Source organism: Xiphophorus hellerii, chromosome 14, assembly GCF_003331165.1.
Source record: "Xiphophorus hellerii strain 12219 chromosome 14, Xiphophorus_hellerii-4.1, whole genome shotgun sequence".
NCBI classification, from domain to species: domain Eukaryota; kingdom Metazoa; phylum Chordata; class Actinopteri; order Cyprinodontiformes; family Poeciliidae; genus Xiphophorus; species Xiphophorus hellerii.
In genome coordinates this window covers 10,162,900-10,188,314 of record NC_045685.1, presented here as the reverse complement: position 1 = coordinate 10,188,314, position 25,415 = coordinate 10,162,900, and the positions used below count along the sequence as shown (strand labels likewise).

General features: G+C 41.4%; 2 protein-coding genes across 3 annotated transcripts in view; both read left to right on the top strand.

Annotated features, from left to right (window-relative positions):
- The first annotated feature begins 1,329 nt into the window (after window positions 1-1,329).
- rbm14b (RNA binding motif protein 14b) lies at window positions 1,330-14,676 on the top strand. Of its 2 annotated transcripts, none has more exons than XM_032582384.1 (4): window positions 1,330-1,459; window positions 4,228-4,580; window positions 5,485-6,526; window positions 7,284-14,676. In XM_032582384.1, the coding sequence occupies exons 2-4, from the start codon at window positions 4,232-4,234 to the stop codon at window positions 7,582-7,584; spliced, it is 1,692 nt and encodes a 563-aa protein (XP_032438275.1). In that variant the 5' UTR covers window positions 1,330-1,459; window positions 4,228-4,231; the 3' UTR covers window positions 7,585-14,676. The 2 variants fall into 2 exon arrangements, with proteins under 2 accessions (XP_032438275.1, XP_032438276.1); XM_032582385.1 differs by lacking the exon at window positions 1,330-1,459 and adding an exon at window positions 1,577-2,596.
- Window positions 14,677-15,839: 1,163 nt separating this feature from the next.
- Window positions 15,840-25,415, top strand: part of actn3b (actinin alpha 3b) — a 31,530-nt gene continuing 21,954 nt past the window's right edge. Inside the window, exon 1 of the mRNA XM_032582377.1 lies at window positions 15,840-16,191. Coding sequence (XP_032438268.1) covers window positions 16,048-16,191 — 144 coding nt within the window. The 5' untranslated portion in view covers window positions 15,840-16,047. The remainder of the gene's footprint in view (window positions 16,192-25,415) is intronic.

The following is a 25,415-nucleotide window of genomic DNA, read 5'->3' as shown; positions in this document are numbered from 1 at the left end:
TCCTGTTCTGCTGATGCCTGAATGGGCTTATTGAATGCCCTCCAAAATGCTAAATCGCTCTCTTTTTTTTTTTTCTCCATTTGTTTCTGTGCTGCAGTGCCATCCAAACATACCAGAAGTATTCCTACCCTTTTCCCATGTTTACGAACTATTTTTGTGGATTGGAAGGAAAAGAATACATTCTTCTCGAGACATTGTACAAATAAAAATCTGAACACGTGAAATACATTTTAATTCAGCCCCATAAACCATAGAAAACGCTTTTTTATCATTTCTTTATTTCGTTTACTGTAGGCTAATTCTACATGCATGTTTTTAAGTCGCATCTTGGTGTTGGACATTGTCCGTTCTTTGTGACAAAATAGCTCAAGTTCGGGCAGATTAGACTGACTGTGTTTGAACATAGGTTTTCAAGTTTTGCCACAGATTCTCCATCTTGTTTAGTTTTAGACTTTGACTAGGCCTTTCTAGCACATCAAAGTGCTTTACCCTAAAGCATTCTTTTCGGATGCCTTCAAAAGGCGGTGTGATTGTTTTTTTTATATGGTGTCGACCGGGCAGGGAAATGTATATGAAATATATGGGACATAACTGCAGTATCGGATATTAAAATCGGCCCAAATTTTCATATCAGTGAATCGCTACTAATTAGGTGACTTGTGGATGTTATTGGTTCCACTGAATATATCAGAAAATCAAATACAAATCAATAAAGTTCATTTGGATAGCACATTTCAGCAACAAGACAGTTGAAAGTGCTTTTATATCATAACAAAATTAAGTCATAAGAAGCATACAGTCAACAACTGAGAAAGCATTAGCAAATGTCACAGTTTGACCAATGCCATCATCAAACTCCTCATTTAACTCTAAACAGTCAGTGTTTGACTCTAGATTTAAAGGAGCTCAGTGTTCCATCTGTTTTGCAGTTTTCTGGAAGTTTGTTCCAGATTTCTTTGTTACTCAACACAGAAACTGAATGCTGCTTCAAACAACTTCACATTGCATTACTTTGTGTCGGTATACCACTGGCTGGCTACTATGTCATTTTACTTGCTTAAAAAAACGAAGTGTGTTTTTGATGACAAAGTTTGATTTTATTTGTAAACTTTTTATGAAACACATTGTGGAAAAAAAAGAAGAGACTTTTACACATCATGAAAAGTCTATTTTTGCTCATATCCATCAGTCTTCTCTCACTTGTTGCTCTCCTTTGAGCCCAGCACAGTGGCTGTGAGCCATCCTTTTCCACTGCGGTAGCTGTAATTAACTAAGCATGCTTCCAGGAGCTCTGTGCGTGTGTGTGTGTGTGTGTTCTCGGGTTATTTCGTGAGGATTCAGCATCCTCCGGGTGCAGCAGCAGCAGCAGCAGCCCTCCCCCCGCTGCAGCTTCTCCAGCAGAATGCCCGACGTTCAAACGGAAGCAGACGCTACCATTTTGAAACGCAGCACCGCTGAGGTAAGATGGTAGTTCCTTCAGTTTTAATAGCGTTTTTCTGTTGTATTATCCCCCACACAAACCCCCGCGGGCGGTAATCGAACCCAAACGGTGACAAATAATACGCGTTTTAATCGGAAATGCCGGTTTAGGAGCAGACTTTAACTGGCCGTGTTGTCGCTCAGGAAGCTCTCGTGCTGCAATGCACGCGCTCCTGTGCGGAAAAATGCGATTGTTCTGGACTACGTTGATATATTTTAGAAAGGCTGCTGCCCTGGCTAATATTAGGCGTTTATTCAGCTTTCGCTGTCATGTGAGGTGGGCTAAATGTGCGGGAACGCGTTATTCGCGTTGACCTTTTTTTTTTTTTTTTTTTAACGCTTGTTTAGCTTTAGACGAACCCACCAGCATTCCTGCTGCTCTCCGTTCACAAGGAAACCTCGACCACCAGGCGTGTGAGCCAGCTAACAAACTCAACATGCGTCTTTTAAAAGTCTTTTTTTTGTTGTTGTTGTTGCGCCGAATAATGACGGCAGCGGTGAAAATGTGTTTACTCGGCGTCGTGCTGCGTCATCAGCAGCCAGGTTTCGCTCGGTTGTTCCACAATGAAGCCAGTGTTAATGCAGCCGCCATGCTGCCTGACTCATGCAGTCCACACACGGAGGGAAAATGCGCTTTCGTTTGGAGGAAGACGTGTATTTCTTTGTCAAGTTGTAACTTACTAGAGGCGAAACCAGAAAATAGAAATGCCCCCTCTCTGGTTTCATGTTCCGCTTTGCCCTTTGATTTACTGCCCACCATAAAAGGTTGTTTGGAGAGAGGGGGGGAAAAGAGAGAAGAAAACGGGCCTGTTTAACCATCTGTTTTGGTATAAATTGGTGTTTTGTACATTAAAGGCAATGCTTAAAGCATAATCACAATTTGGTGCCATAAAAGTGGTTATTACTGTGAATCCAGGCAGACTTGATAAACACTGGCCTTCCTGAGCTCCAGCCGCTCTGAGTGTGACTCATAGCTGTGGGGGAGATCAGTCTGCTTTTAAATAAAGAGACCAGCTTACATTAAATCTTTCAAATCTGATCTCTTTTTAAAACAAAAAGAAAATCTCCACAGATTTGTTGTATCTAATTTGACTCTGTATCTGTGGGACTTTCAAAGGTGGGTGTATGGTCTATGTGGTTCTGTTTTGGTTTTTTTTGTAAATTTGAATATTAATCTTGCGTCCATTTGGTTTTATCTCCCTTCGCTAGAAGGGAGACCATATGTTATTTTTTCAGATTTATGCTAAACATTTAAGTTAATCTGATTGGATTAACAAAGTTGTTAATTTAAGGGTTTTAGTCAATCTTTCAGTTTAGTTTAATACAGTTCAGCTCTCCTAGTGAGACTTAGGGTGCAGGTATGCCACTTTGAATATTTGTCCTGTATTTGAGAAAAAAGAAAGGAGAAAAAGACGTTGACATCTGGAGTGGGTAATAATTTTCCTAAACGGCCACCTCTGATTGTTGATGGCTGAAGTACAATAATATTAAGATACGTTTTAAAATGATCTAAATGGGATTTTAATTGACTGAGATCTTAGCTTGTAGACCTGGGCTTCTTTTAGGCCAGGTCTATTCTTCTGAATTGAATTGCAATTGAACAAAACAATTAGTCATGTTCTTGTATTTCTGTGTATGTTAATCTGAGCTGTTATTCACAAACGGAGCAGCTTTACCTTTTACTTTAGAAAATAACTACTAAGAATAGAGCTGTGCAATATTACGTCATTGGATTAGGATATTGTTTCTTCCAACAATCTCAGTGACCTTTAGTGTCTTGGATGCTATCATTTGTGGTGAGGACATTCATTGAAGTGAGTTTACCAACAGACTAAATATCCTATTGGCATGTATAAAATATATTTTATTTCAATATTGTCACACAGGAGTGTGCTATTGTAGCTACACAAATGAGACGGTAAAATAAAAGCCCTTTCTGGTTAAATAAACAAAACAAAAATGAAACCAACCTATTAGATTGATGCATGTTTAATTCCAGTCTCTGTATTGACCACCAGGCTAAGAATGATCCCAAAAATGTTTTCTGTGATGTCGTATATCCTTAATGTTGTTATCAATCTCTTTACCTTTTAAAGTTCTGGTTTAATGGAAAACGAGTAGAAGCAGAGGGAAACAGAATACCATGTTTTGGTTGTCAACACCTGCCATTTTGGACCTTTCTAGCTAACCAGTTCATACCCATGTTCTTAAACCATTCGTATCAGTTTATCTACCTGTTCAAGTCTTTTATTCAGAATAATTGAGAAAAATATTATAAACTGCTCAAAACTCGTATAATTTCCTTTTCGTTGTATATTTTTTTATATCTTATATTACACAGATTTCAGTTGATCATGGCTTTGATCCCCTTTTGGGACAGTCTGAATGACAAAATATAAATTCTGATAAAAACAGAACTGTTCGCAGCATCCTGCTGGTAGGTATTATTATTATTATTATTATTATTACTGGAGACACGCGTCTCATTTTCATATAGCAGATTGTAGAAAAACATGCACCATTTGTACAATATGTGTACCAAAACCAACGTTCACTTAAATACACCCAAAACTGAGGTTTTATGAATCTTAACTTTGAAATGCTTTCCTAAAAATCACAATGCATGTGTAGAAGTGCTAAAGCAGCAGAAAATGTAGGACTTGCATCTGTAGGATGTAGCTGTTACTGTCCAATTTATTCCAGTTTTATTTCTAGCATCAGTAACGTCATCCCTCCGTTTCTCTGCAGCGCTATGGACAAGAGCCACACAGTGAAGCTTTTTGTGGGAAACCTGGCTCTGGACACCACCCAGGAAGAGCTGTCAGCCATTTTTGAACCGTACGGCCAGGTTGTCAGCTGCAGCGTGCTGCGACAGTTCGCCTTTGTTCACCTGCAGGGCGAGGGGGCGGCCGATCGAGCCGTCCGGGAGCTCAATGGGAGAGAGTTTCGAGGACGGAATCTGGTGGTGGAGGAGTCGAGGGGGAGGCCGTTGCACTCCACAAAAGTGTTTGTGGGTAATCTGAGTGGGATGTGCACCACTGAAGACCTTAAGCAGCTGTTCCAGACATTCGGGAAAGTCCTTGAGTGTGACAAAGTCAAAGGTGAGCAAAATACCTTGTAGGTATTGTGATTTATCTTCCATCAATTTGTAGATGTACCACGTTTGGTTGTTAATATTTTTGATTTGTTTACAAAGATTCCTTTGGAAGTTTATTTCTTCTTTTCCCTCATGTGTCAGAACATTATTTTATAAATTTGAAAGTTTGGGTCTCCCTTCCAAAGAACGGATGTGTTTGTCCATTTCATGGTATAGGAAGTAATAAGTTGCAGGTTGCCTATGATTTCTTTAAGCTCGTTTCTGTAGAACTAGAGTCTAGAGCAGGGCCGTCTCTTGAAGACTGGAGATAGTGCTGTAGAGAGTCTGTTGAGGCCATTGTCATAGTGCCACGACCTGGAGCTTCTAACATGTAATTTTGAAGCAAATATAGCATTAAAACACCTTGGCGGCCTTTGAAGGGAATGTTGATTCTCAGTATGTGGTTGTTTGATGTAATAAGAAGATAAACTTTTATCTTAGTGACTAAAGAAGTTGGTCTTGTACCGTTTTATGGTAGGATACTGTATTTGTTGTTCAATCTTCAAATCCCCAAGACAGTATTTTCTTTAAAGCCCTGGTAGTTTAAGCTTGAACATATAATTAGACTTGATATTATTTATAACCAATTATCTGACCAGTCAGAGTGAACTTGGCCTTTTAGATGTGCACTTTAAAGAGACGGGAGATAAAAGTATTTAGGAGAGGAGACTTTGTTTCTTTATTGAAGTTAAACTACTAATTAGGCATTTTAGTATTTTAATGTTTTTGTAGATGTTGACTTATTGGATTTTTAAGCTTATGTTTTCTCAGCTCTTGTAGAAATCTTTTAAACAATATCTATATTCCTTTTCCATTGCAGTATAAACCCAAACACCTTTGCTGTGCCTAATGATGATTGTTTTCCGCAGGCTATGCCTTCGTTCACATGGAAAACAAGGAAGACGCTCTTCAGGCCATTGAGGCTTTGCACGGTACTTCGTTTAAGGGCCGGCCGCTGTCTGTAGAGCTATCCAAGGTCCAACCCAGCAAGCAGACACCCACAGGGAAAATCCCATGTGTTAACTGCGGGAAGCAGGGCCATTATGCTGGAGAATGTCCTGTGGGCAAGCCGTCTTTAGAGCAGTACCAGAGCCAGGCAGCAGTCCTGGCCGCCGCTGCCGCCGCAGCAGCCGGCCTGCCTCTGCAAGTTCAACAGAGCGTGCACAATTCAGTCTACAACACGTCCACCTTTGACCCCACGTACGCAGCTCTCACGGGAATCACCACTGGCACACGTACTGATGGAAACCCGGTGAATCCAGCTGTCTACGGCGCCCTTGCCAGCCAGGTATATGGTGCTAATGTGGCCAACCAGCTCTATGGGACCGTGGCGAGCCAGGCAGCTCTTACATCAGGCGCCACACAGGTGTACAGCTCAGTGACGCCCAATATCTATGGCCAGGTGGCTGCATCTCCAGCTGCTGCTGCTGCCGCCGCAGCGGCGGCTGCCGCTTACACAACTCCAGTTTACACCCCGACTGTAGCCAACCACCCTGTGTACCTGGCAGCAGCTCCTGGAATAGAGATGCCAGCAGCAGCAGCTACAGTGAACCCTGCTTACTCTGTAGCTCCTGCGATTTATGGTGCTGCCACCCCAGCCTACGCTCACATCACCGCCATGGGAGCAGCAGATCCAGCCTCAGCCCTGTTTGAGGCTGCAAGGCAGGCTCACTACTTTGCCCAAGGCCAGCAGGTTGTGGCTGATCAGCAGTCAGCTGCTGTGGCAGCCGCTGTGGCCAAGTCAGGAGAGAGAGACCGTAGTCCTTTACGCAGGTCGGCACCACTTCTGCCAGACCCGGTGATGAAGCCATTCATATACCAGCGGGCCAAGCCACGCAGACCCTTGCTTCCGACACCAGCTGGCCGTGCAGCAGAAGAGGCGGTAGAGGCACCGGAAGACCCGATGGCCAGGTGGGACATGACTGTTGATGATTAAAGGACTGCATACTTCATCCGAAGCCGAACAGTCGACAGTCACGTGGTTTCAGCGCCTTCGTATTCGCACACACCTTTCAGACAACGGCACCGACCACCTGGGGGCAGACCCCGCACGCTTCAGTGTCTCACTCCTACGGAGCTAGTGCCACACTTTTCTCCAGACAGCCTCATCCTTGAACAACAGTATAATTTTCTCATAGGAGTTATTAACCATTTTCCATTCTAGTAGTTATTTAGTGAAGAATCGTACCAATGTACATAAACAGCGCTATCGGAGCGAATTTCCTCATAAAACATGGCAACAAACTTCTGGCCAATCACACAAGTCTTTTTTTTGTAAACTTTTTATACTTTTATTCTCTTGCTTTTCTTTTGTTATTTTGTTTGTATTTCCTCTAACTCATGTAAAGCATATGAATTGCCTTGTTGCTGAAAATGTGCTATGTAAATAAAATTATCTTACCTTACCTTACCTTACAACACTTTGCACAGAGCTCTGTCAAAATAGTTCGACCCAGGCCTGTTGTCGGGTTCGGCGGGCGAATGTCTCTTTGCGAACAAACGACGCAATTTTTGTCAGACGTCAACGTCAATGACAGCAGATTTCGGCACTCTGGATGAAGTATGTCAGGGCCTTTGACCTCCGCCTTCTGTGTCTGCTCTGCTACCTATGTCCTCTTCTCCTTAATGCAACCTATGCCTCTTGATTTTCACCCTTTTTTTGGGCTAGGTACTACGCCGAGTACTACCAGCAGTTGCAGCAGTACCCTCAGTTCCAGTATGCCTACCCATCGAACACAGTGGCAGCCATTGCTGGCATGCCTGGAGTCACGGGAGTCTCCGCGATGTCTGCCCAGCCAGTCGCTACGCTGGAAGCCCTCAGGCCAGTGGTCCCCACTGCTGCTGCAGTGGCAGCTGCCATGGCTGCGCCCAGGGTGTATGAGCCGCCGTTGCCGCCGCCTACGCGCAAGGAGGCCATCCTCCACCGCCCCGAACTCTCCCTTCACACGCCTGAGCCCCCCTTCCGATAGTTGCACTCAACTGTCTGCCCCCGCCCCCTCTCCCTCTTTGCCCTGATCCCTCACCCCTACATACCTTTTCCACTCAAAACTTGACCACCTCTGTGTGTATGTGAGTGTGTGTGTTTGTGTGCCTGGGGACTGGCTGGGGGATTTAAAACTGAGGGCTGATGGGCTTAATAACTTGCTTTACGACGGGGCTGATCGGCTAACCTTGGTCCAGTTTGCATGACCACAGTGCAGCTTTGAAGACAGGCCTTCATCTATTTTTATGGGCATTCTGTGTGCTTTTCTGTTTTAACTTATCGTGCCAGTCTCACACTTGTGCCAGTATTAGACTGACTGAGTCAGTCGTTTCTTTTGCCTTTATTTCTGCAACCCAGTTATGATTTTCTAGGGCCAAATCTCCAGTAATTTACATCAGCCATTGTACTTAGGCCTAGATGATCAGGTAGGGCAGCTAATTTGAAACCTTTTTTGCCTTATGTTGATGAGTATCAATTTGTAATGTTCTTAGATGAAATGTACACTTGTTGTGTACCAGCTGCATTGTACTGTGTCCAACAGAACCAAGGTTAAAGTATTTTGGGGAGATTGTTTGTCCTGGATGCGATATGGATGTTGTACGTGTGATTGAGTGAGACGTGCGGGCTCTTGATTTTGCAGCGCACAAACGCAGCGGCAGCAGCTAAGTCTGCGCTTTGCAGAGAAAAAAAACAATAAACGTAAAGCACACATAGACGTACTGTAATGTTTATTCGTATCTATCCTCGCCCCCCTTCTCTGAATCTCATCCTCACCTTTAAACTACGACACTGAAAGACACTGCTTCACCTTTTCCTCTTCCCAACTACAGCTGCCTACCTCTTATTGTAAATTTCATTGTAGATTTTACTCTGTTCTGTACGTCTCCACACATTTCACCCAATCAGCAATTGCAGCTCCATGTAAAGCTACATCAGTTCAAAGTCTGGGTAGCTGGATTTCGTTTTTTAAAATTTTTTTTATGTATTGTATTTGGTCCTCTTTCATGTTCAGAGGCCTTTTTAAAACACAGAAAAAAGTGTAAATAGTTTGTTTCCAACATTATAGTTTACATGTGATATAAGTCAACCTATGGGATGTGATGAGTTTTCAACGGGAAAAACAATGCGTAACTACTGAACAGGTTTACAGAAGATCTTTGGATTGCATCCTTTTAGAAACTATTATATGTGACAAGGTCAGTCATGTGCCTCAAAGCCTTTAGTGAAGTGCATTAAGTGGAGGGATCTCCCATTTTAAGTGCTTTAAAAAAAAATCATTTCAACTAAAGCAACAGGAGCCTCAAAGCTCAGAATCCAGAGGGCTACAAGTGGTAAAATTTCCACGCCTCCTAATGGGTCTGTTTATTGCAAACGGTTTTTTTAGAAAAGCCACAAAGTGAGCCTCAGAGGTTCATTATATAAGCCTTTGGTTTTAAGCAGAAACAGCAGTGATAGCACCAACGAAGTGAGAGATGGGGCAGTGTCTTCCAGTGGCCCCAAAATATCCACCATTTCTCCATCAAACGCCAGATCTGCTTTAGATTCTGATCCCAAAAAGCATATTTGAGAATGTTTTTAGTTTACTTGTCAAGTCCTCTGCAGTTCCTTGCAAAAAGAAGCATTTCTACCTTTTGCGATCTTGTCACTTTACAACCATGAGTGTTGATGTATTAACTGAAAATGAGCTGATAAATTTCAGCACATAATTGTGAAGTAGAATGAAGAGACTTCATGGCTTTCAAATTTTTAGCCACAGATGCTCAGTTAAGTGTTGGTCGGGTCAGTGTGAGACATAAATATGCTTTGATCTAGTGTTCTACGATTGCCCTGTGTTTAGCTCCATTCATCCTTCTGTCAACTCTAATTAGCTTCCCTGTCTTGACTGGAGAAAAGCATGGCCACAGCATGATGCTGACACCACCATGTTACACTGTGAGAATGGTGTGTTCAGGGTGATGTACTTTCGTTTAGTATTTTTCCCCATGCACAGCATTTTGCATATAGGCCAAAATCGGACATTTTGGTCTCGTATGAACGGAGCACCTTCCTCCTCGTGTTTGCTGTGTTCCTTGCATGGCTTCTTACAAATTGCAAACTGGACGCATTATGGCTATCTTTTTGACCTTCTTCCCTATAGAACAGTTTTTTCTAATAGTTGTTTTATCAACAGATTTTCCCACCTGAGCTGTGGCTCTCTGCAGCTCCTCCACAATAACCAATGAGCCTCTTGGCTGCTTGCTGATCGGTGCTCTCCTTGTCTGGCAGTTTAGGTAGGCAGGTTTTGCAGTCGTGTAATATTCTTTTTACAGAGAAGCTGTGTCTATGATGGGATTAAATCAAACAGTTGTTTACTGATTACCAGACTTCTGTGCTGGATTTTATGAAGAGTTATGAAAGAGAATGTGGTTGAATATAGGGGTGTCCTGATTCCATACTGATATCTACCAAAAGTCCTCCACCCAAACCTGTTGGTTAATAATAAATGGGTCAGTTGTTCTCATATCAATTGTTATTGACTATTGTTCTCTGAGTAACATCACTTGATCAAACCTTTTCTAACATTCCTAACGTAGGTTTGATTCGTGCTGATATCGTATCGTGTCAGTACCCGTATCAGCCAATACTCAAAGCTGCAATATCGGTATTGTGTTGGAAGTAAAAAAAAAAAAAAAAAAAACTTTAGCGGGACACCTCTGGTTGATTATAAATGTTCAAATTTTTATCTTTACACAAATCCTGTCCTTCCACTTTACAAATTATGTTCTACGTTGCGTTGATCGATCACAGAAAACCCCAATAAATTACACTGAAGTTAGTGGTTGAAAGTGACAAAATGTGAAAACGTTTTAGTGGCATGCAGTATGTTTGCAAGGCACTGTAGAGAGGGTTTATGAATTATTTGGATACTGATTTATTATATTTTTATTTTTTTTGTTTTCTAAATCTGGAATTGGATTTCTTGATGCGTTTCACATTGATGCCAAAGTCCAGAGTGGCGACTTCCATCCATTTACAATCAGCCCTTTTGTTTTGCAGCTAGTATTTGACAGCAGACCAATGCACAAACAGAAAAGACCTGAAATCACCCGACTGCCTCATTGTTTCCCGCTTCCCCGCTCCTTCTGTGGTTTTTAGTGGTTATAAGTGACTTTTGCATCTCAGAGTGTAATCTTTCCGTGTCGTATATACAAACACATACCGGTTGCATCCTTTGTAGAATTATGTGGTTTGCAAAATGTTTTGTTTGCCATGTATTTTTTTTAGAACAGTATTTTTAATTTAGCCTTTTTTTATATATAGAACAGTGAAAAAAAATCAGCATGCCTTTTATTGAGAAAATGTATACTTTAAACCTTATACTGATAATAAAGAATGTTTGGCTGACTACTGTGGTGACGGAAAGCAAAGGGTTTGGACATTTCGCCTTCTTCCTCTTTATGTTCCTCTCCATTATCTGTCTCTCTTGTGTAAAAATGACCACCAGACTCATTTGACTGGGGATCCAGGGGGAGGCAGGTGTAGATGCTGGCCCAGCTATGCTCACTTTGGTCAGGGTAAGTCTGGGTAGGAGCTCCTTCCTCTCTCCAGCCTCTCAAATGAGAATATCCCAAATTTAGAGTGCTGAGAGCGGCACCTAAAATTGATTTTCATGCGTAAGATTGCATTGTACACAGTGAAGCTGCTGTGAGGGCTGGGGAGAGGCTCACAGATAGAATGGCCTGGGTGCATTTTGATCTGTGGAGCAGTCCCTGTCTTGGGGTTTGATGGGTGTGCGTCTGGTCTGGTCCAAGTCTGGTCTCTCTCCTTGCTGCACCGAATTCTCCCTTTTCCGTGTGTCTCTGTGTTCACTAAGCTCTCAGACCTGCATGTGTGATAATCTGTAACTGTGCCGCAAGAGAAAAAAAAAAAAAACAGCCCAACTCGACAGTCCAGCTCTGAACTAACTATCTCAACTGAATTAGGTCACCGTGCTACCTGGAACACCCTGTGTGCTGCCTCGCGTGAGCCGTGGGGACGACTTTTAGCGCGACGCCACCGCAGTGGAAACTTGTTGTCTCTCTTTCTCTTCACCACCAAGGTAAATCGACTAAATGCAAAAGAAAGAAATCATGACAGCACTGACATCTCTTCTCCCTAATTGCCCCATCCCCCTCCTCACTTTCCTTTGACTGTGGCTTGACACAACACTCCTACCCCTCTTCCTTCCCTCCGCCATTACCACCTCCTCTTCTCTTCCCCCCTCCCCCGAGTCCGTAATCTCTCTTCTACTGCATCGGCAGTGTTTGTACCTGTAGCCTGGGTCTTCTCCTCACTGGGAGTGATGGGCCGGCTGGGGTGGGGCAGGGTTAAGACCCCTTAGGACTGATCCTGTCCTGCATCAGCATATTGAGGTGCCCTTTGTTCGGTTGTTGTGTGAGCTGGTGAACAATAAATGCGATGTGTCAGGGTGTGCGTGAGTGTGAGTGTGGGTGCTAAAAAAACGGGATACTTTTTGGGCGCCATTTCATTGGTCAATGAGGCTTGGCGTAAGTGGACACACCCCAAACCCTTCCCCTTGCCAGCTAATCAACTCCTGTCCACCGCCGTATTCGCCGCCCTCAACCCTCTTCACTCTTCCTTCCTCCTCCTCTCCCTCCTTCACTCCCCGCCCCTGCTCTCCCTCTTTGCGCATCTCCTCACCTCTCCGCCGTCCACGCACACAGCGCTTTTTGTTTTTTTACCCGCCGGCACCGCCGCCACCTTGGATCTGGGTTCCATCGCTCTGGCTTGGACTCAACTTCCCAGAATCATCTACCTGACCCAAAACACCTCCCTCCCCACCATCCACCTTTGTTACCATAGACGCCCTGGCGTGCCAAAAAGGACTATGTATCTGTGGCGGCCCTCCTTTGGACTTTGTCCTGGGACACAGAGAGACTTCAGAGCTCGAGGAATTGCTTTGCTACAACTGTTGAATGTTGGTTGTCCATAACATGGCTCTGGCAGGGGATGTGAAGGCAACGTGTAATGTAAAGCAACTTGAAACAGAAGATTGACAGTTGTCAGTCAGAAACGTCCTATAGGAAAGGCTCTCAGGCCAGACTGACCTGTAGATTCTCATCAATCTCAGGGTTCCTATAGGACTTTTCTGTCACATGTCGTCTTAGTAGCTTGTATGTGTACTTACTCACTTTTAGGGAGATCAATCTCTGGACAAGGTTTCGGTTAACTTGTCTCGCATTTTCCCTAAGAGTTTCTGGATGGGAGTGATGCTCCCTATATGCCTAACGAGCAAGAAAGCACAAAATATTAGAAAATTTGATGGGTTGATTATGAGGTGAGTTCTTGGTTTAGTTTTGAAGGTGTGGATCATATCCAACAATAAAAGGGTTAAAAATCTATTTTCGTACACAGGCCAGTTTTATTGTAATAAACCTAAACCAGAATAGGGCCTCCGTCCCAACCTCCTCTCTCCCCACTGGCGCCTCCATACCTTCTTCTTCACTCTCCTAGCTCCCCACTAAAGGCTTCTTCTGGTGCTTGTGAGTCTGGGCCTTCAAACATGCTTGGGTAAATGCAATTCTGCATCTCTAGAAAGGAAAAGAAAACCCTGCTTGTAAATCAGTTGCAATGCATCGCCCGCCAAAGCTCACTGCAGCCCCCGCCAACCTACTCCCACACCCAGACCCCACCCCCTGTCCACCTCTTTGTCTGTTGTTGTTTTAGCTAAAGAAAAGTGCATGTGCATATTACACACGTGTCAGTTCGTTATTTTGAGTGGGATCCTGAAGGTCATGTCTGTCCTCCTGCAGGGGATAGTATATGGGAAATCCAGATAACTGCAAACTGGTACAAGTTTTTTTTTTTTTTTTTCAAGCCAGTCCTATGAAGGGCCAAAAGTGCCACAATCTAGTAAATGTTATATTATTAAATAAATACATTTAATAAGCAAACAATGTGTTCCATGTACGACTTAAATATTTACTATTCTACTACTATTTTTATATTGAATACTTATTTTTAGATATTAAATGTGAAACTCTTTGATTACAATTTAAAGTTAGTATGTGTTAAAATTATACAGATTTAATTTTGTAATTTTTCACAGTTCCAATCCTTCATTAATAGACTCATTAGGACCATGAACTCTAATTGGTTAATCTGCAAATGAGACTGTTGTTCAGACCAATCACCTTTAACTAGAGAAGTGTTAGCCCCGCCCTCTGACCAATGATGAAACGTATTGATGATGTGCTGCAGAACTTCAGTATTAATTCCAGTATTTCCAATTTGAATACTTTATTTTACTTTTTTTTTAACTAATGAATTTGAATATGGCACTTTTGTCCCTTCATAGATCCCAGTCTGCTATTAAAACTTTTTCTTTTTTTTTTATTGTGACTTTTTAAGCACAAATTTGAATGGGAAAGGACTGATGTACATAACAGCAGTGGCAAACCTCAAACATTTTTTTTTTTTATCTAGAGAGGGCGAACTTGACAGGAAGCGGTGTAGTTTTTACACACTATAGCTGCAAGTATTATTTACATTTTTGATGTTGCTCAATGAACAATTAAAAGCAAATAGCTGAAAAGTCTAGCAAGTTTTACACAAGCTATTTTATGACGAAAACTCAACATGTTTACATCGGTCAGATCACTCGTTTCAACCGTTCCCAGCCTCACGAGAGGAGCAGTAATGTAACCACTGAGCTTCCTAAAGTAGGTTAATGGACCAAGCTTACTGTAGTTACATCAGATGTTTGATTAATTACTTTCTAAATCACTCTAGATTCCAAAGACGTAAAGGGTGACTTAGTAATTTGCTATCTCAAGAGGGTAGGAATGTGGATATGCTCATTTCAAAGCAATTAGCGTTAGCACATAACCGAATGTTAGGGGATTTCAATTCCCAAATGTTAGCTGAGAAATTTCCATCAACATGTTTACTGTGAATGACAAATCCTGATATAGATACAAGTTATATTGTATGGTTGTGTATTCATATATATGCCTTTTAAAGTGTATTTCTGAAAAATGTCTTCTTTTTTTTGTTGTTTTTGCATGCAATTTATGAATAAACTTTTTTTTTCTCATAACGGTGTCCAGATCTGTTATTATTCCAACTCGCAACATTAGGATGTAGCTGAGAAATAAATGGTGTGAATGTAATTTTAGCTCCTAAGATGATTTTAGAGCTGCTGTGAAGAATATGTAACTGATAAACTAACAAAGTAGTAGATAGTTGTGAAGTGGAATGAAAATAATAAATGGTTTTCACATTTTTCTTAACAGAAGAAACTCTTAATGGGTTGAGAAATTTGTAATTGACCCTTTTTTTCTATCATTAAGGGGGAAAAAAGTCCAACCAAATCCATCTAATTACTGAACAGGGTTCACTTGTGTAATCTAGTCTCAGTACAAATTTGAATCCAGCTGTGCAGGACTCGGATGTTTGAGAACATTAGAGAACAAGAAAACACATGACAATAAAAACAACAGGTAGTTAAGGGATAAAGACGTGGAGAACTTAAGAGTACATGCAGATTTCAAGTTTACGTCAAAGGGCTGTATCCTGTCTTCTGAAAATTAAAAGTACATCACAACTCCAAACATGGTTGGTCACTTAAACTGGCAGGCTGGGTATGAGTGCTATGGTAACTGTGGATGTGAATTTTAAAGCTCAGTTTGGAATATTTTATTTTTTCCTTTAGACCAAAGCTGAACTTTTTGAACTTCAAGCAAAACACACGTGGTGGAAAACTGACGCTCTCCGTCCCCAGGGTGAAACAGGGTGGAGGCAGCATCATGCTGTCCTTTTTTTTTTCTCCATCACAGGTGACGCATAACCTAAAAACTTGAAGCTGTAGTTGCAGTAACATGAAACACTTCATGGAGTAAGAATACCTTTGCTAATATTTCACAAAATGAGGAACTGTCCATGCTCATAACTGCATTTAATTTTTGTCTTAATAGAAAATTCTATATTTCCTTTTTTTTTTGGTGATGTTGCATTTTATAAAGTTGTTTGACGCTTCATAGGCCTGAGTTTACCATTGAGGATCACTAACAGCGACAGGTGCATTACACGGGCCATAAACCCCTCCGTGTTGAGAGGAGGTGTAATTGACAGAAAGCCAGACCACTCACAAACCAGCTACCCCCAATTGCAAAGTTTTACTCCGCCTATTAGGCCTTTTTAGGCTCAGAACCTGACACCCAAGCTGTAAGGACCCATACTTATTGGGGTGCTGTCACGTGTGTTACTTTTGACCAGGAAAGGAGCACCGGCCAGCAGGGTCTTCTGTTAGTGGGCACCACCTTCGCACAGCCACCTCTCACCAGAGGAGTCTGGTCTCCGCAGTCCCTAACTGCCTCTCCCCTCGTCGTCTCTCGAGCTGATCTTATTTTTTTTTTTTTTGTCACTATAAGCTGAGGGGGACTTAGGAAGTCCTGACAGAGGCGGAACGATGACAGCTGTCGAAACCCAAATGACCCAAATGACATATAACACCTCCTATACGATCCAACATGAAGATGCGTACATGACCCAGGAGGAGGACTGGGACAGGGACCTGCTGCTGGACCCTGCCTGGGAGAAGCAGCAGAGGAAGGTAGGGTTGGATGTGCCGCCTCTGCTGCAGCGGACTGTAGCCTGTGGTGCCGTGCGTAATTGCGCACAGATTCGCGCATGCGCTTTACGCTCACATAAGCGTCACCGAGTGGCATCTCTGTGCATTTTATCATTCTGAATGACGTTTGCTTTAAAATGACTAACCTGGTTATAATAATGAACTTTTTAACAGCCCCAATATAAGATGGCTCAGCTGCGCCTTTGGTGTCCCCGCACCTGGCACTTCAGTCCCGCTGGAAGCTGTGTGGGCAGATATTTTAGGCTGTGGAACTTTCTCAGTGTTGTCTTTCAGTTACCCCTCAGTGCCTTGCAGACTGTCTAAATTTAATACCCACCCTCCCATTTTTTTTTTTTTTCTTTGGCAGACATTTAAGTCTCAACCGGGAAAATTACACGTTAACCTTTGACACTTTTATCAAAGTGTCAAATCAGTTCAACAACAACAAAACAAAAAAAGCAAACTAAAGTTGTACTGAAAAAACAAAAGTTAACCCATTAATATTTTAGCTGCTATTAAATAAAACGGCCCCCAAAAGTAGAAATATTTGCAATACTTGTGTATTTGGAATTGAACTAATTAAAATGAGCTATGTAGGCAATATATAATACTCTACAATTTCATTGAAAAACGTAATTTTACCTCGATATTGCTAGCCACACGAAGCTAGCTCCGACGCTTAGTAACCGATCGCCATGGCAACTCACGGGCCTTGCGTCATCTCCGCACAGGTGTGTTTAATGAGCTAGGCGCTCCTTCTGACAATCTGAATGAAAGCACAGCCAGTAAATACAGCTTTATTTAGTTTATAAAATACTTTCCCCGGTATTTTAAACAGTTTTTTAAAAATTATTTTTAATTTAAAGTCAATTTCTTGTTTGCTAGCTTGATGTTGCGGTTCTACTTGCTACCTGCTCACTGTGTTTGATGGCGGGATTTTTGTAGGAGGGACCAGTTCCTTGTTCCACCCAACAATTCCTGGAGTCCGAGCTGAAAATAGCTTTTGAGTAATTCATTACTCATGGCTCAGGAAATACCATTAGGGTTTATCTCGTTAACAGCGCTGGACATTCTGACAAATATCAAATTATTATCAAATTTATAACTGCTATGTTCAAAGTGATTTAATTCCAACATTAGGTTTGAGCTAACTGGTGTCCAGCTGCGTCACAATTAGTCGACATGCTCAGTTTGAAAAGAAAATAGTTAATTAAATCAAGGATAATTAAAAACAGGTTTTACCAACTTTTTATTACACATGCCATAATTTTCAAGGTGTGCAGTTTCAGAATGGTGCTGTGACTTCTCTAGGCTATTGCCATTCACTATATGTTATAAAAACTTATAATGCAGAAGAGTTTTATATCAAATTTAATTGCTCCCGATGTACGAGCCAGCATTTTAAAATTATGGACGCAAATTTTGAAAGTAGCTGCTTGTGTATCAAATCGGTATATTTCCTTGCACAGGCAGAAGTTGGATTTAATTTCCCTTTGGGATAAATAAAGTTGTTTTAGATAGAACTGATTATGGAGTGACTCACTTTCGGGTTTACATAATTAGTTAGGAATGTTTTCTTTTCTGTTTTTATGGACCTAAATTTCAAAAATATACTTGTGTCCAATTAGAATAAATTGGAATATCAAAGAGATAATTTAGGACTCATCTTTCCGTCTTTTTACTGCTCATTTATGCAGCTATAATGGATACATTTTATAATGGGACTGTAAGTAAACACAGTTGAAGCCTCTTAACACAATTTGGATGACTTTTCCACTGATCGTATTCTCTTATAAATTTGTGTGATTACAAATTTTGCAATTGTCCAAAACTGCTTGACTTTGTAGTGCTAATTGTTGAAAAATGTTGCATAAAGTTGCAAAATTAAATACAAAATTTATAAGTGACAGAATTTAGAGTTCCAGTCACATATCTATCTATCTATCTATCTATCTATCTATCTATCTATCTATCTATCTATCTATCTATCTATCTATCTATCTATCTATCTATCTATCTATCTATCTATCTATCTATCTATCTATCTATCTATCTATCTATCTATCTATATGCTGCCGTTTAAATATTTAAAACTTTATTCATTACTTTTTTTTGTCCTTGAAACAGCTGTTTTGTTTATTTCAAAGACGAGATAAGACAGACTTTTTCTATTTCAATGTAAGGCACATCCACACAGCTGCTTATTGCCACTAAGCTGTGCTGGTGCCACAATCTAATTTTCCCGACATAAACGAAAGGATCAGAATTTTTAAAAGGCATTTTAATAGCAAGCAGGCAAGTTTAAATGACTTTGACTGCAGCGAATCTACAAAACCTTTCTGTCCATGTAAAACGTCCCCCACCTACCGAGCACAGTGACAGGCTGAGAGACCTCAACAGATGGTGGTATATAGACCTGGGGTTGGTTTCACCGACCTCCAAATAAACATCGTCCTAAAAATACTTTTTTAACTTGCTTGGCTCCAACTTCCCTCTCTCCGCCCCCTCCTCCTTCTTACCTTCAACTTTTACTTTTCCTTCTATCACAGTTGAACACTTCGGCATGCCGCAGTTATTGAAATATGCTGTCATAAGCTCTGTCATTGTATTACGATTGGCTTTGAATGTTCCTTAGTGAAATCTCAATAGCAGAGCTCTCGGTGTTCCCCTAGTGACCTCTCAGGCGAACAAGTCATGGTACTCCACGGCACTTCTCGGCATGTAAAATCCAGCTTAAGGCGCTGATATCAGCCTGTAAATATAGCAAGTGCATCATTTTGCAGTGTAATGAATATGAAAGGAAAACCTTCCAGCACCTGTTGTCTCTTCTATCCTTCAAATTCAATGGAAAAAAAAAAAAGCCGACCAGCATTTGACGAGGCAGTAAAGTGTTTGTCAACACACAGTGATGTCGAATTCGATACCAGACATTAGAAATGACACACACTTGGACATAAATGCGCATCCAATTCATGCCCACGTCTGACTTGCGGATCGATTTGCCCCTTCCCCCCATGAAGTGTCTGTTTTAGGTTGAGAAGCACATGAATCACGACTTGTTTTGGACGAGGACTTCGGCGTAATAGGAGTTGTCAAAAATCGTGTGAGAAATTGCATGTGGTAAAAACATGGAAGGGATGCGGTGATGAGAGCTGACTGCATCTCATCTCAGCAGTCGTGTTCACTCAAAGCAGGCGCGGTCCTGGAAACAAGAAGGGCCTCGTTTGTTAGGCTGATTTATAAGCTTAGGCAAACAAGCCACTTAGACGGAAAAAAAGTTCGAGAACCCTCAGAGCTTACTGACGTCTAACCCTCATCCTGCTGTAGCACATCTGCATCAAAGGTGATGTCTTGAAGCCTGATCAATAGCTGGATTGATCAACTCTCACCGCACCTGTAGATCTGAATCCCGACTGTTTGTTTGGACGCTTCACGTTGGATTCTTTTAGTATTTGAGAATTTGTGCCATGAATCAAACCGATGGAGCCAAATGTCAACACACCAGATGAGTTCGGTGACTGAAGCCGTCTTCTGTTTCACATTGTTTAGGAGTTCAGCTGTTATGTGACTAAGTGAACGTCTTGCTGCTTGGTATAGCTTGTTCTCGCAATAACCTAAAAATATCCATTACAGAGTTATCAACTGTCTTAATGGCTCAGCCAGACTATTAAAATGGCGAAAGCTAAGTGTGCATATACACAGACCGAAGCACAAATAGAGAAGGTTTTATGTTTAAACAAAAGGATAGGAGACCTTAAATCATCATTATAGCTGTTTACATAATTTAATGGTTTTTTTTACAAAGAACTATAAGCTTTTTTTTTTTCTCAGAAAAATGCTCCAAACATAATTTCTTCTTCATACTATTATCATTAACTAAATCAACGTTTTAGCAATACTGCCTGTTTAAATATTGTATTTTAAAATGGAATAAATGGATACTTTTGTTAGATTAATCAAACATTTCAAAACATATTATTTTGATCTTTGTAAATCCTTGTAAATGTTAATTTTCGTAATACGTAATTAGTACGCAGTTTGTGAAACCTATAGGACCAGTTTAGTTTAACTTACTCAGTTAAGATTTCCCCTTCGATCTCGGTTGTTATTTCTCTCCACCACCAAAATGCATCTAATCACATTTAACATCGGGCTTTTACACGGCGCGACTGAAGGAAATAATTGTTAGCAGTCAAAATGAGTGATTATCATCGTCTTTAAGTGATATTTAATTACACCCATGTGATACTCACAGAGCATCCACTTAGGCTAATGTAATTTCCCTTTGTGGTAGCCGGGGTGATGCACAATCAAATCTGTTCTCATTTAATCTTATTTGCACTCAGAACCGCTCGGCCTGCTGTCCAGCGGCCCTACAGAGTTATTGATCTATCGCCTAATGAAGCACCAAGCAACAGCAAAGCCACTGATCCTCTTCTGTTTACCCCAGTAGGGCTGATTGTGTTGATGTTTCTGCTCTCTTTCCCCCCAAATGAACGACAGCTAGAGACACACGAAACTCTGGCATAACAAAATCCTTTTTACCTCTACTCCTAAAGTCTTGTTTTACTTGACAAATCAAGTAAAACAATGATGTCTTACTTGATGTCTGATGTCTAACTTGTAGTAGACATCAGGGCGAGGGCATACATTTTAATAGAGAACAAAATATATTTTTATTTAACTGAAAGGAAAAGTAAGAGAGTAATTAGCATCCTTCCATCTTGCTTATCTTGCAGCATTACTGCAGACATTTCTTAGATTTGCTTCACTGACTTGTCAGTCCCATGTGTGCCTCATTCCCATAATGCATCTGGGAGTCACGAATCTTCGAGTCTGTCTCATGATTCACTCACTCAGGTGATACCAGGCACTGTAAAGACGACATAAACCCTGCTGAGTCCATCTTTGAAGCGCTCCTCATGTTTCTTTCAGCAGAAAAGCAGAAAAAAAACTGTAGAGTTTGCAAGTTAAGAAGATGACAAATATACAAAACTGAGAAAAACTCATCGGGATCCAACTTTAAGTTCAGGAATAAGATTGTAAAGCTGCTCTAGTGGCACAGTCAGATACCGGATTACAGAGGTAAACAAACATTCTTATCTCTTTTTTAAGTAAACATCTCTCCATTAATATAATATTTTCATTATCTACAAAGCATCAAGTATAATAGTATTAGTAATCACACTGCAGCTCTTTCTGTAGCTGCATGCAGAGAGCATCTGTATGAGGATCCACGTAAGTGGAGAGTCCAGAGAGTGTGCAGTCAGATCAAATAGCAGTTGCTATTCCAGAAGTTGTGTCCATGTAGGGAGGCTTCTATAATCTGCTCTAGAGCAAAACACGGGAGCCCTGAGAGACCGTGGAAACGGCCAAGGAGAATATACAGGCGTATGACATCTTCACTGTAATTTACAGTATTTTCTACAGGCATGTAAGTGGCGTGTTTGTATCTATGCAGTGGGGTTTTTTGTTTCTTTTATGAGGATTGGATCTCAGTATATAAAAACAGAAAGTTCTTGCAGAGTGTTGTAATGGCAAAAGTCGACACATGATATGGCAGCAGTGTCAGAATCCATATGGTGAAAGCACCACTGATGAATGATGGGTAGTCAGAGCGTCCATCTTGATTTGATCACAGCGTTTCTTTGGGCCTGTAAATAGAATAGAAGGCTGAGTTATTGAGCTTTACTCTTAATGTAGGCATATTTTTCTGCAAACAAAAAAAACAACTAAAAATAACATATTTCAGATTGAGATGCTGTTTGTCTTGGAATTGGAGACTTAAGGAGAGCGAAATGCACCCAACACACGATTCATGGTCAAACATCCACAAAGCATCACCTGACATATGAAGGATGTCAAAATTGCAGACAATGTTTAGGGAGTTTAGATTTTTCTTGCAGTGTAACCAGCTAAAAAAACATATATACTTTGCAAACACCAAACTAAGTCCATTTGCCTTATCAGAAAGAAATGTCAACACTGTGCAATAAATATTTTTAGGATGAAAGCAGAAGAACTCACCACCTTCCAACGAAGTGACGAGTCTCCGGTGATAACATGCGCTGGCTACCATGCGTACATTTTGAGACGTTTTATGTGGTTTCGCATTACATTTGAGACAATTTACAACTTAGAACCTCCGTCGTGATAAAAGTTGATATAAAAACTGGTGACTTTGGAGTCATTTAGAGGTGATGCAGAAAAAGCTTGAGCATGAGATGACCCCTTTTTGGTTCAGAAAAAGCATCACGAGGTCGTTCCTGTCACTTTTGGTCCCTCTTCTGGCTGAAATGAATGCTGGGAAATGTCTCAGTTGCATGTTACTATATACAGCCTTAGATTGGTTTCACACCTAGGTCAAGGTTTCTGCTAAGATGATTTAGCTGACCCCGGATCCGCTGGGCCTGCGCCGCCTCTCAAAGAAACAAAGTAGCCTCTACTGAAATTAGACACAGCCCTCCTCCTGCCCCCCCCCAACCAATCGCCAAAGTCAGGCCCAGTGGCTGTCACATAAATCCCCCACAACAATTTACATCAGTTTATCTGTCCGGAGGCTGGCACTCATTAAAAGACAGCGACAAAAGATTCAACATGCTGCTGCCGTCAGCAATAAACCTTCGCGCTCACCTTCAGTCGCCGCCATCAATCATGCTGTCGGCTAATTCCGCAATTGACTCCTGTAACAAAGAAACTAAACGCAGTATGAGAGCGAATAATGGAAGATAAGGTTGTGGCATGTGAGGCTTTGTGTCCAATTCAAGCTGAAAGGGTTTGTTTTTTTTCTCTTTCTGCCCCAGCTGGCATTTTGAAGGAACATTGCTGAGAGAAATGACTCAAACGGCTTGTCTTCCGAGTCATTAAACCACAAAATGATGACAAGAGAACAAGTTCCAGCTTAAAGGGCACATAACAACTCTTTTGCAGGTCCTTTATATTGTGTTCTTTGTTTAGAAAGTTTTGTCGGAAAGTCAAAGTCCCTAGAGGCTGATAATTCCTTTCAGTGTAATTTAAAGTTCTAAAAAAAATTTAAACATGCTAGCACCGTGCTAGCTTGTGTTTAACGGCATGGGTAAATGTGTGACTTTAAATAACTGAACTTTTCAGCAGTTACTTTCTAAAGCCTTTTTTTTCACAAAATCTTTAAAGCCCGGACTTTGTCAACTTTATGGCATTTTCTGAAAGGACTGAAACGGCATGCGGTGGTGGAAGTCAACTCGCTGTTAGGCCTCTGACTCACCAAGCAAGGTCGGCACAACCCCGTGATGATAACTGACTTATGTCACACTCACGCTTTGGCGCACGAAGCTGTGTTATAATAATGACAGGTGGTCTTTGCTATCAGTCTGCCAAACAATTAAAGGCATAAAACACACGGTCCACCTTGGTGTGGTACATCTACATTGAATCACATCATGCTTGTTATTATTTTTTATTTTTGAGTCTTTTTTTGCAAGGGTTTCCAGGGACGTTTGTTGAAACAGAACAACTTACTGGGATTTGGTGGAGGTAGATCGCTTGGAAGCCGCAATATTTACATATGAAAAAATCTAAACTGACAAGGTGTTTAACCCTTCAGATGGAGAGATGTTTGATGTTTGCCACACACTTTAAGCATGAGTTTCTCCCCACACTTCCTTTGGTTTCATAATGCCGACTTAAATTTTGAAAGCCCATGACACAATCTCACCAGGAGGTTGGTGAGATTGTGAAGGACCACGGTTTCATCTTTGCGGTTTTATGGTGAAACTGTTTTCTAAAAAAGGTTTATGCATCAGCTAATGTAGCATTCTCAAAATGATCTCCACCTAAGTCAGGGCGCCACCGACCTTTATTTATTTATTTTTTGTTTTGTTTTTGGCTATGGTTTATAATTGTGTGACATGGGCGCCAACTTAAAGACGGCGATTATGGCACATGTTTGCGACCTTTGCGCATTTCGTACAAGCGCTCCTCAAATGTTGCTGCAATGCTCTGTAACATTACTAAATCTCATGTTACATTATGCGGATGCTCAGTCTGTGTTGGAAGAGATACACTTACCTCAGCATACCAAACGCTTGGAGTATCTCCAGTGGCAGAGCAGTGTTACTCCTTTTCTGAGTAATTCAGCTAATAATTATTTGACCTCTTAAATTTAGTAGCATGTTTATAAAATTTATATATATATAAATATATATATATATGAACAGATGTTCCCCAGAGGTTCAGGAAAGCATCATCAGAAACTGATGTTGCATCAGAATTAGTTTAAAGCTATATTACATCACCTTTTGATCAACATATTTTTCTTTTTTTTTTGGTTGCAGCAACCTATGACTTGCCAACTTAACATGGTTTTATGATCCACATCTGCAGCCTCTCTGATCAGTCAATACAACGGAAGGTTTCACGCACTTGTTGTGACTTTGGGGTCACACGTTTTACGGCACAATCCCTGGCTTCTTTCTGTCTGTTTTAACTTGGATTAATTCACGCCGTCCTCGGCCTGCCTTCGTTCTTGCACCTCGATTCCCGTCGGGCACTCCGGGGTTCCTGAGAGCAGCCAACATCTGCATACGCCTCCAGACACGCTGCTCGGAGCGTAACTGCATTGTTAAATGTCGGCTGGCATCATCTGGCTGTGCAGCGGCCCGGAAACGTGTGGCGGCGCAACAGCGACACGACGCAGCCCTCCACGAAGCCGCGGCAATTAGTACGAGGGTGAAGACAGATGGTTGCGTCAAAGCGAGACTGCCAAATGCCGCACCAATTGTTTCTCTGATAAGTCGGCCCTCTTTGGAACCACAGGTAAAGCTTCGTGACATCGCTGTTCTGCTGTTTAGGCGTCATTGTAAAATTTGTCCTAAGATGTTAGATGCCTACTTAAAATTGTCAAAATACATCGCAGGCTATTGGTGAAGCAGGTGTTCTGACTTCTCTCCTCCATGTGTTTTAGATCCTAAAAATATGTTAAATTGAGGGAAATGGAGCAGAGAGTACAATGGCCTAAAGACATGTCCTAATTTTCATATTAAATTGCTGCCAGTGCTTGTTTTCAGGCAGGAATATCCTTCCTGGAGAAGTGGGTTTAAAAGGTTGTTGTAGTTCTGCCCTTTAAATACGAGTAATATTATTATTAGTAGTAGTAGTATATCAGTTTGCTTGTTGGTAGAGGAGCATTATTGTCTATTATCATATTTCACACTTGTTCTCATTCCAGC